The sequence below is a fragment of the Peromyscus californicus genome, unplaced genomic scaffold (genome assembly GCF_007827085.1).
Source record: "Peromyscus californicus insignis strain IS unplaced genomic scaffold, ASM782708v3 Scaffold_16__1_contigs__length_79575227, whole genome shotgun sequence".
NCBI classification, from domain to species: Eukaryota; Metazoa; Chordata; class Mammalia; order Rodentia; family Cricetidae; genus Peromyscus; species Peromyscus californicus.
This window is the reverse complement of record NW_026294458.1, coordinates 7,475,976-7,486,779: the sequence shown is the minus strand read 5'-3', so window position 1 is coordinate 7,486,779 and position 10,804 is coordinate 7,475,976. Positions and strand designations below refer to the sequence as shown.

The window sequence follows — 10,804 nt, the reverse complement described above, 5'->3', positions numbered from 1 at the left end:
GCCAGGGGGCTGAATTGACAGGGACCCTGGGGTGAGGGGTTGATAGCCCTGGCAGGGTTGACAAGATTGGGTGGGTCAGCAGATTCAGGGCTCTGACTTCTGAGGTCCTCAGGAGGGCCTCATCCAGGAGGTAAGCCCCAAGGACTCCCGTAATTGCCAGCTGTAGCCTTTTAGGGAAGACCATCCTGACACCCCTCATGCTCCGGGGGGCCTTTATGGAGGAAAACCTTTGAGGGCGGACAGGAGCCAAGACTGGGGTCTGAGGCAGGGGCCTCAACACCACACCCCAACTACCAGACCAACAGAGTGCCTCAGAGAGTTCCCCAACCTCTTCCCCCCAAAGCCCCAGTTTCCATGGAAACAAGCTTACATGCAAAGTGTGTCATGACTGTATGTCCAGCTGCAGGCCCAGCCCTCAGGACAAGCCCCTCCTCCACCCTTCTCTGCTGCTCCTGGTAGGGACTGTGCAGCAGGGCTGTAGGCAGTCAGGAACCAGTTAAAGCCACCGGGCCCCGGGGGCAGCACCAGCCACCTGGCCTCCTCCTTCTGGGGCCTCTGTGCCTCTGGCCTAGAAAGGCAGGAAGTCGTCCACCTCGAGGCGCAAGAAGGGGCCCAGTAGGGCCCTGAGCTTCCAGACGGCGGCTCGGCTCAGCAGGGGTGGCACCAGCCCCTCGAAGGGTGCAGGGTCAACCACGTACACGTAGGCCGCTGTGCAGGCCAGCAGAGCACCCAGCAGCAGCCTCAAGGCCAGCAGCCTGCAGGCGGTGGCAGTTAAGGGGTAGGGAATGCCCATGGGGATGATCCTGGGGCACTGGGCTCTGCCCAGAAAGTGACCTACCAGAGCTGGCTCTTCAGGCCCTCGGGACATCCCAGCTGTGACCTGTCTTTCTGTTGGGGAGGGGGCTGGGTCAGAGCCTGTTCTCAGTACCTTGGGGGCCCTGGGGAAGGGCAGGGCCCTAGCCCTGAGGTGCCCACAATATATATGGACTCCATTGTGGGTCAACCAGCTGGGCTCCTTCCCCTCTCCCTTCCCAAGGATAGTCTCTTGCAACCACTGGGCTCTAGCCCTGAGACCTGGTCCCTGTGGTCCACTTCTCAGAATCTCCCTAGCAGTACCCTGGGTGGGGACTCTGGAATCAGAAGGGAGCGGGGAGGACTTACTTCCATGCATGACATCTGCTGCTGCTTCCTAGCCTGAGTGCGGCAATGGGCCCTCTCCCTGGGGGAATCACACTGTGAGGACCATGCAGCCCTCACCCCCACCCTGGCACCACCTCTTCTGTGGGACCGGAGATGCGAGAAGGGTCCACCCCATCCCGACCTGGTTCATCCCGGGTTCCCCGCATCACCCCAGAATCTCCAGCTGAATGTCTTCCATCTGATCTAGCACACCCCGGATATCCTTCTTGAGGTTCTAGGAGGCAGGGGAAGTGAAGCTGGTCCTCTGCCCCTCCATTGTGCCATACCCACTGCCTCTCAAGGCTGTCATCCCTACCACGGCCCTTTGATGACCTACCAGGAGCCCGGTGGCCTGGTTGTTCAGAGCCATGTGTACCTCAGCCACACCGTCCCACACCTGGGGGCAGGGAATGGGGGGCCTGCATCACACTCAAGGATACAGCAGGGGCTCCCTTCCACCACCAGCCAAGCAGGCACCTCAGTAATGGCCATCTTCTTCCTCTCAAAGGACAGTCGGATCTGTTGCAGCTCACTCTGGGTGGGGAGGGGCAGTGTGGGCACAGGAACCTGCTTCCTGCTCCCCAGGCCAAGCCCCTCTTCCCCGGGGCCCACCTGGGACTGGGGGCCCACCTGGGACTGCCGCACAAAGGACTCTTGGCCCCGGCAGAGCTCCTGCTGCGGCGGCAGCTGCACAGGTGCCCTGTCTTCCAGGGGCCGGGTGCAGGCAGACTCAGGGGATGGTGGGAAAGCCCCCAGGTCATGCCCAAGGCTGTGGACAGCTCGAGGCGCTGCTGCAGGGGTCCAGGGCTGCGCACTCCCTCTTACCCAGGCCAGGGCTGTGCAGCTTGAGTGCTCGGCACACAGAGGCAGGAACTGCTGCCCTGGCCCCAGGAGGGCCCCCAGCTGCTCCCGAAGGTCCTGGTTTTGTCTTTTCTGGGGTCAAGGGACACAAAGAGGGGGGGGTCACCTGTCCTGGTTGCTTCTTAGGCAGGAAGCCGAGGCAGGTGAGCTTGGGCAGGAGCTCTGAGGACCAGCGAGTGCCCACTGGCCCACGGGATGCACTCACCAGGCTGTAGTTCTCCTGCTCCAGCTGTAGAAAGGATTGCTCTGCAGATCCCAGTGTCCCCCCACTCTGGAGCTTCGTGGGAGCTGTCCTGGGTGAGGCTGCGGCTCCTCCTCCGGGAGGCATGGTTGGACATGGGCAGGGCCTGGGTCCTGAGGTGGGGGATGCTGCCTGCCTAGGTGGCACCTGTTCATGCCCTGGATGCAGGGGCCAGCCCCACTCTACCTCGGCCTCCACTTCTTGTCTGGACCCTGCTGGCTCTCGAGCTCTCTGCCTTGGCATCTCTGCTTCTTCACTTGACAGAAACATTCCAGGTGCCTCTCCTCCCACTCTGGGTCCCCCACCCCCTGTCCCTGGAGCAGGGAAAGGTCTGGAAGACTCTAATGACTGAGTGGACTGATGGGGGACCAGACAGGGCCACCTTACATATCCCTGACAGGGCTGATCCAGGCATCCTCCGTGACTGCTTGAAACTGGGGCTGGAGGACACTGGGGATGAGAGTGTCCACAGGGCCCCAGGGGGTTTGGCCCCTCCATTCCTCCCTGTGACCCCTTTCTGACCCCAGGTCCAGGCTCTGGCCTGGCTGACCTGCCACTCTCTTTGAGGGCACTTTAGATGTCACCCTGGCTCACAAATCTACCCAGGGTGACAGTCACAAAGGCCTGGGTACAGCCAGGGAGGTCACAATGGGCTGGGGCAGAAGCAAGGCTAGTGGTCCATTCTTGTCTCAGTCCTGTTCTCACTGTCTCCGAAGCCCCTGCAACTACGTGTTCCCTCTGTGTGTGGAGGAATGTTCATGGTGCCTGTTCAGTCTCAGAAGGCTGGCTCTAGGGAAAATTGCCCTGGGAGAGATCAAGTGTGACAACAATGACCACCCAAGTGTGTGTCCCTGTCAGGATCCGGCTGACTAAAGGTGGACAGGTAAGACCATCAAGACCCCACCCCTTTGATTATGCCCTCAGGTCCAGTCAGGTTGCCAACGACCTGCTTCTGAGCCCAGGTTAAATCATGCTCATGTCTGTTTAAGAGTGGGAACAGCTGACATGACACCACGTGAGTCTAGAGGCGTCTTACCCTGCCTGAGGTCAGGCTGGAAAGCCGGTCCGAGGATGTGCTCTGCTTGACGGCCCTCTCTGACCCCAGAGGCCCCGACGTTCCATGCTGACAGATGTCTTGCTGCTCACGGTTCTGGGTGCTTGGTGGCCAAGTTGCATGTTTTGTTTACTGGCAGTGCTGGGGATGCAGTCTAGGGTCTTGTGCGTACAGGGTAACCATTCCATCCCTGAGCTTCCCCCAGCCTAGCTCTTCTGTTTTTGCTTTTTTTTTTTTTTTTTTTCTGAAACAGGGTTTCTCTGTGTAGCTTTGGAGTGCCACCACCGCCTAACTGGTTTTTCATTTTTAATAGTTAATATCTTTTTATTTGTATGTATCATGTGTATCTCTGTGTGTATGTGTATATGCGCATGTGTGCATGCCCTTGGGGGCCAGAAGACAGCACTGGATCCCATGAAACTCGAGGTACAGGTGATTGTTAGCCACCTGCTGTGGGTACCGTAAACTGAAGTCTGGTCCTCTGCAAGAGCAGGAACTGCTTTTAACTGCTGAGCCATCTCTGCTCCCCCATGGATGTTCCTTCCGTCTTGGGGTGTAATATCTCATCGATTTAAGTCTCTTCTGTTCCCCACTTCGTTGGAACTCCCAGCAGGTGTTGGGTCCCTCCTGTGTGTCTTTAATATTTGTATGTCAATTCCTTCAAGTCTTAACTCTCCCTTACTTTAAAACAAATATTTTTTGTGTACATGCACGTGTGTGATTTATTTATTTGTATTTTGTGTGTATGTGTGTTTTGCCTGCTTGCATGTTCATCGTGTGCATGCCTTGTGTCCATGAAGTATTTTTGTTGTTGTTGTTTTGTTTCAGAGTCTCTCGCTGGGGCCTGGAGCAGTCTGATTAGACCAGGCTAGACCAAGCTATCTGGCCAGTCAGATCTGGCCAGATCTGCCCATCTCAGCCTCACTGTACTGGGATTACAGTGTGAGCCACCACACCTGGCCTTTTCCAGGGCTCCTCGGGGTCCGACTCAGGTCCTCAGGCCTCAGTGACAAGCTCCTTACTCACTGAGCTTTAGCCCTTCTCTCTCACTTTATACGCAGTCTTGTGTTGTGTAACGGTGGGGTGCATTCTGAGGAACTTGCCAGTAAATGATTTGGCGTTCTAAAGTATACATGTGTAAGCCTAGACGGTGCCATTTCCTACACACCTGGGCCGTGTGGAAGCTGGGTGTGAAGAACCTGGGTGTGAAGAACCCATCGCTCCTTGCGTTGTTTGGAATGGAGCGGTGTGAGGCTGAGGAGAGCACAGAACGGGACAACTGAGCACTAGATGTCAGAGACTCACGTGAACTCAGCTGTGTTTTACAGGCAAACACCACACACTCTAAAATAACAAACGTCTCGCGGTACATGCATAAGGGAGTATCATAGCTGTTTATTGCTGTTTTGCAGTGCTGGGCACGGCACCTCGTGGGTACTGCACTCGGTGCCACTGGCAGAGCCGTGGGCGTGTTCTTTCCTTTCCCACTCCAACGGTGAGCGCCGCGTCATGTCTCGGTGCCTACGGCATAATTAACTGATAGGAGTTTTTCAATGCCACCAAAAGGTTTTCGCAGTGATGGGGATGGAACCCAGGCCTTTGCACATGATAGGCAAGCAGCTACGGTTGAGTCACACTCTCGGTCCTCAATATTATGCATTCTTATGGGACCACATGTGGCCTGTCATTGACCGAAGTGTTAGTAGCACATCATGGTCCATTAAAAAGCTTTGAATTTCAGTGGTCGTATTTTTAATTCCTGAGGTGTTACTGCTAACCCCTGCATGCAGCTTCTTTTTTCAGAGTATCCTGTTCTCTCTTCAGAATAGAGTGGTTTGGGGCGAGAACAAGATCTTTTGCGGCCTACGTTTTCTTTTTCTCCCTTATGGTTCTTTGGTTCTGTTTTCCTTTATGTGTGGTCTCTGTTTATGAGGGAGTTGAGAAAGCTAACAGGTGCCTTTTCTGTTAAACTACAGGGGTGGTCCAGGTCTAAGAAGGGTGAGGGTCTTGCCACACATCTCCCTGCTCCAGCTCCAATGTCTGGAATGAAGACCTACAGAGTGCCTAGAAAGTTCTGTTGGCAGTTGCCATAATCAGTACTGGAGCACAAGCTTGCTCTGATTCCGTTTTCAGTTCACTGCTGTCCCTTTACAGATGGTCCCTCTCCTGCTGTCTTGCAGACCTGGAATGAATACCCAGCAGAAGCCACTGAGACCAGTGGCAGAGGAAGCGGTGTATACTACAATTACAGCTCGGGCTGGGCCCGGCTGGCCACACTAGCTGGAGCTCTGCATTTTCCCAGGATGGGACATATACATATACATATACACCCATAGCAACAGGCAGAGACTGGCAATAGTGTAATGGGAAGGGCCTGGAGTTGCCTCAGTGTGTCCTAAACTACTCAGCAGCTCCCTACTCGGTTCCCTGGAGGGTGCTAGGTCTTCCAAGCCCTCTGCCTGTCCACTCCTCTCTGGGGTCTCATGGTTACCAGGACATGCTAGGAAGGCCCTTGGATGGTATTTGGTGTGAGGTGGCTGTGGGTAGGGGTGAAGGGCAGCACCAGCAAAGGCCCTGAGTAGCTGACATTGTGGTGGCTTCACCCTGTATTCTGTGTCTCCAGCCTGGTAAGTTCCCAGTAGATGCTGAGGGTTCTTAGGGACTCCTGTCCTGTGTGACTAGAACAGTCTCACACAGAGGCTGTAGGCTAGGGTCCTCAGGTCGCAACTCCAGATGCTCAGGTTGGGCTACAGCTGCTGAGCAGTCGTGAGGAAGGACTCAGGGCACTTTAGATGCTCTTCTGCACTCCTGTCTGAGACCCTAGGGTGCCTACCTTAATCTGGAACCCCACATTCTCTGATCACCTTACCTTTGCTTGAGCTGTGCCCTATTTGGAAGGCTGGCTTCTCTCAGAGCCAGCCCTGAAGATGCCTTTTCTGTCTCCATGGTCCTTGTATGGTCTTGAGCTCCAGAGTGTCCTGGGATGAGGGGGGAGTCCAGAAGGAGAGAAGAATCCTGAGTCTGCAGCGTGGCTGGTTCCTGCTTAGAGCGTCAGCTGTGCTAACGCGTTAACCAACCTGCGAACTGGTGTGTTGGATTGGGGTGAGGGTCTGTGTGGAGCCCTGGCTCCAGGCAGAAGAGCTGGGTAGAGGACCTGGAGAGGTGCAGAGACTCACAGCCACACAGAAAGTGTGGGAAACGAGAGTGTGTTGTTAGGAGCTAGAGTGGCCCTGGCCCCTGTTGCTAGGCAGCACACTTCCCTGGACACCAGTTGCCATGGCAGCCGCTTCCTGCCCATGTTGCCATGACACCCGAATGGCCTTGAGGAGCCTGGAGTGGTGGTAAGGGGCTAGCTACTCAGACATACTCATCCCTCCTTGGCTGGTGGTGCCCAGGGGATGCTGGGGAAAGAAGTGTGTGTGGGGGAGAGTTCGTGCTGTCCACAGCTTCTTGCCTGCAGCTGGCCTGGGATGAAGACAGGAGCCACATGGTGGCCTTGGCATTCAATGTCCCACCTTCATTTCAGGGCCTGAGTAAACTCAGAGTCACAGAACCAGCCTCACCCATGAGGGGTTCCCATCTCTTGGACTTTTTTGTTTGTTTTTTGTTTTTTTCAAGACAGGGTTTCTCTGTGTAGCCCTGGCTGTCCTAGAACTCCCTCTATAGACCAGGCTGGCCTTGAACTCTGCCTATCTCTGCCTCCCAAGTCCTGGGATTAAAGGCATGCACCACCACGCCTGGTCCATCTCTGTGCTTTTAACCCTGGCTTCTGGCCCAGACCCACCCTCTCCACTTGCAGCCTCGGAGCATCTGTGTAGGACTAGAGGATCCTAGCAGACCCCAATGAATGGACCTGGGGATTTTCGGACATTCCTGGAGAGGCCTTGGGATTGCCTTCTCTCACTTGGGACTCAGGTCACTCCTTTTACCTCCTTCTCAGGACCTAGGGTGTGGCCTAGGCATGAATTCTCCTTTGGTCTATTAGAGATGCAGAGTAACACTTGGCTGTGGCTCTGAGTCATGGCCTCGGATCTCCCGGGTATCCTTAGACTCACAACCAGAGGGACAGATGAGGGATGAAGTGGCCTAAGTGACAGAGGCATCCCAGGGCCAGAAGGTAGGGGCTGTTAGGTCTCTGTTCCTGGTAAGGTAGACACATGCTTCTCGGAGCTGTGTGACCTCCTCTGCCCTCCCCAGTCTGCAGTGGGCAGGGTGCAGAACAAGCTGGGAGCTGGGTCCCGGATGATGGTGTGGGCCTTAGAACTAGGCATGCAGGTTCACACTTGTGTGTATCAGGATTGTGTGAGGCTAATGCAGAAGGATTGCCATGAGTGTGAGGCCAACGTAGGATACACAGTGAGACCCACTCTCTATGTCTTATACCCCCAAAAGAAGGCACTAGGTGGGCTGGGTCCTTGAGGTCCTTCTGGGGATCCCCATTTCAGAGGCTAAAGCTCTTGGAGGGAGGGTACACCCGTGGGCTGCCCAGTCCCCAGTGTGGCTTTTGTGCTCTCAAGATGTGTGTAGTGACAGGCCATTTGTCTCTCTCCTCCGTGGTCACTCTATGGACACTACTGTTCATGTTTTTAAATTTAAGAATCAGAAAGAAAAGAATGGTAAAGACAACCCTCCTGTGGATGACACAGTCCCAGCAGATTACCATCATTCCAGGATGCTGAGGCCTCATGCTGGGAGGTGACATGCTGGCCACCATGTTCTTGTGCTCCAGGAGGTTGCTGGGTGTGAGCCAAACATGCCGTCCCTGCCCAGGCTGGGGACCTCTCTCCTTACCTAGGAATCCCACCCAGAAAGGGTCAGATGCCTTCTCTTGTCACTTCTAGAAGGACAGTGGTATCCAGAATGTCAGCATGAATGGACTGCCTGGTGGTCAGTTCACCTTAGTCAGTTACCAAGTTCACCTTACTGGGACCAGATATGGGTTCTCGACTCTCTTGTTCTGTCTTAACTGGCCCTCTTCCTGGTGGGTACTGGCCTGTCAGTGCGGGCAACAGTGCCAGGCTCCCAAGGCCTGTTTCTGCATCTGGACACCAGGACTCTTAGGTTAAAGCGGACGTCGGGCAAATGAGAGGTCACCTCAAGCTGCCAAAAGCTGGCCCCTGGCCCTCCCACGCTGGTGGCAGGCAGAGCGAGAGTAGCATGCAGTTCTTATGTTTGCCACCAGATGGCACCTCAATCCTGCAGACCAGGCACGGGTGCCTGGGGCCCAGTGCCCAGGGCAGAAATAGAAGAGTGAATCCACCCAGGCTGAAACTTCTGCCAGGGAAGGGCAGAGCAGGGGCAAAGCTTCCACCCTGGCTTGAGTCTGTGGTTTCCATGATGGGTAACCATGTGGTCACAACTCTCGCAGGTTTGAGGGTATTCCTCTCCCCACTGCTTCCTTTGAAGTAAATTATCCTAGATGTTCTCAGCACTGTGCAGGGGTTCCGCCATCTCTCCTGTGGGCAGCTCTGGATCGGCTTTCCTCTGCTACAGGGCAGTTAGAGCTGGGATAAGGAGTCTCGCAGCTATGTGAGCAGGGAAGCTCAGGGTGGTCCCAGATCTTTGACATCTTGGCTGAGAATGGCCCAGGGGCTCCAAGCTGTTCTTCCTGAGGAGCAGCACGGATTTCTAGGAGGGTGGCGATCACCCACCAGGGGATGGGCACCCAAAGCTGCTACTCTGCGGTTGGTCTGGGGTGGAAAACCTGGAGCCTGGAGTGAGCACAGTGTCTGAGGCTGCATCTTACGGCCTCGGGGGGGACACACACCTTCAGTTGTGTGCTGGGGACAGGACTTTGGGAATTCAATGTAGAGCTCAGAGCCTACTCTGCCATTTTCCTGACCTTCATCAGGACTTTTAGCTGTGGCCTTCTCAGCCCAAGTGACTTGGCTTGGCTGATGCCTTCAGGCTCTGGGCAGGGCTCCACCTCAATCCATAGAGCCTTCCTGGGATGGGGCTCCAGAGGACAAGTCAGAAGCGGAGCTGGTAAGCCCAGTTTTGTCTCCTCCATAGACTCTAGTACATGTGTACCCCGTGGAGTGGTACTGTAGTAGCCCCTTGCCCCAGCATGGTTCCCGTGGCCGGAAGTAGACAGGCTGCACACTGCTCTTACCATGAGACTCCTTCAGAGCCTCCAGGTAAGTCTTTGGGTGACAGAGGTTTTTCAGGATGAGGGAGGACCGAGAAGGAAGGGAGGGTGATGGAGAGGGGGGCACATTGGCTGGTGTGGTGCCTCCAGCCCCTCAGAGTGGTGACTCCCCATTTCACTTCCCATGTTCCACCAAAGACCACCTGCCCACTGTAGAGGAGGAAGTCCTGCCTTGCTAGCCAGAGTTCCAGCTCCTGGTGACTCTAGCCTTGGAGCCTGAGTCTGTCTAGATGGCCACGATGGGACACTGCTTTTTGAGTCACCCTTCCTCTCACGCAGAGAGCAGATCTTCGTGTGCATGCGCTGGCCCTTCCCCACTCTGGTCTCTTCAGGGGCTTCTCTCTGTGCCCCGCTGTTTAAAGCTGGTTCTGTTGAACACCGAGGGCAAGTACATAAAACGTACCCCTGAGTCCTGGGGCCTGCAGTCTCCCCTCCCTCAGCCAGCAAGAGCCATGGGAATTGACCTCCCAGCACAGTGCCCACCACGGCTGCGAGCCCTCGGAGGATCCTGCAAACTTTTCTTCCATCCGCCACACACCCACTTCCTCCCTCTCACACACAGCCCAGTCCTCCTGGCCACTCCTGCATGGGAGCACCCTCAGCAGACCCTCACTTGCCTGACTTTGAAATGTCTGTGGACCAGGTGGGCGGGCCCTGGGCCTTTCACCAAAGAAGATGAGTTCTGGTCTCACTATGCTGTGTGTCCCACCTTCAGGGCTCCCCTTTTCTGCTCCCGTTCCTCTCCACTCTCACACACCCTGCTCACTGCCCTCCCCCCCAGTCTTCTGCCTCACTACCTGCTGTCCCAGTCTCTGCCTGGATCCTCAGCCTCACTTCCTCCAGCTCCTTGGATCGTACCCCCTAGCAAGCTGCTGGGCTAGAGGCTTCAACCTTGTGTTTTGGAGGGAGCATGGGCTAAAAGTTCGCCTACCCCCCCAGCCTCACCCAGTCAGCCAGCGGAGACGCCAGCGGAGACGCCAGCCACCCCACCACACACCCCCCTATGACTGGTGGCTGTGTAGCCACTCAGGCTAGCCAGGAGCCGCCAGGCCTCCCAGGAGGCAGCAGCGTCTTCTCGCTGAAGCCCGCATCAGTGATAAAGGGCAGTATCTGTCCCTCGCTCATGTTCCAGAAGCTGCTTGCAATACAAGAGAGATGTTTAATTTATCTCAGGAACTAGGCGCGAGTTATAAAAATGGTAATTTCTTGGAGATTCAATTACGTGTTTTCATTGTTACCCCAGTAATCAAGGAAACGATTTCTAATGATAGGCCGGAAGATAGTACCGATCTTGGAGGGAGGATGGGGCAGGCAGGTGATG

General features: G+C 55.6%; 1 protein-coding gene and 1 long non-coding RNA gene across 2 annotated transcripts; both read right to left on the bottom strand.

Moving 5' to 3' along the window:
- Nucleotides 1–61: 61 nt before the first annotated feature.
- Ccdc188 (coiled-coil domain containing 188) lies at nt 62–3,573 on the bottom strand. Its single transcript, XM_052740235.1, has 9 exons — nt 2,246–3,573; nt 2,005–2,112; nt 1,810–1,923; nt 1,657–1,713; nt 1,517–1,576; nt 1,350–1,414; nt 1,162–1,219; nt 839–888; nt 62–755 (listed from the first exon to the last, which is right to left on the bottom strand). Exons 1-9 carry the CDS (start codon nt 2,777–2,779, stop codon nt 569–571), a joined length of 1,233 nt encoding a protein of 410 aa, XP_052596195.1. The 5' UTR covers nt 2,780–3,573; the 3' UTR covers nt 62–568.
- Nucleotides 3,574–4,710: 1,137 nt separating this feature from the next.
- On the bottom strand, nt 4,711–7,947 carry LOC128111826 (uncharacterized). The gene is made up of 2 exons (XR_008218767.1): nt 6,205–7,947; nt 4,711–4,856 (listed from the first exon to the last, which is right to left on the bottom strand). It is a non-coding gene; the product is annotated as an uncharacterized LOC128111826 (long non-coding RNA).
- Nucleotides 7,948–10,804: the final 2,857 nt, after the last annotated feature.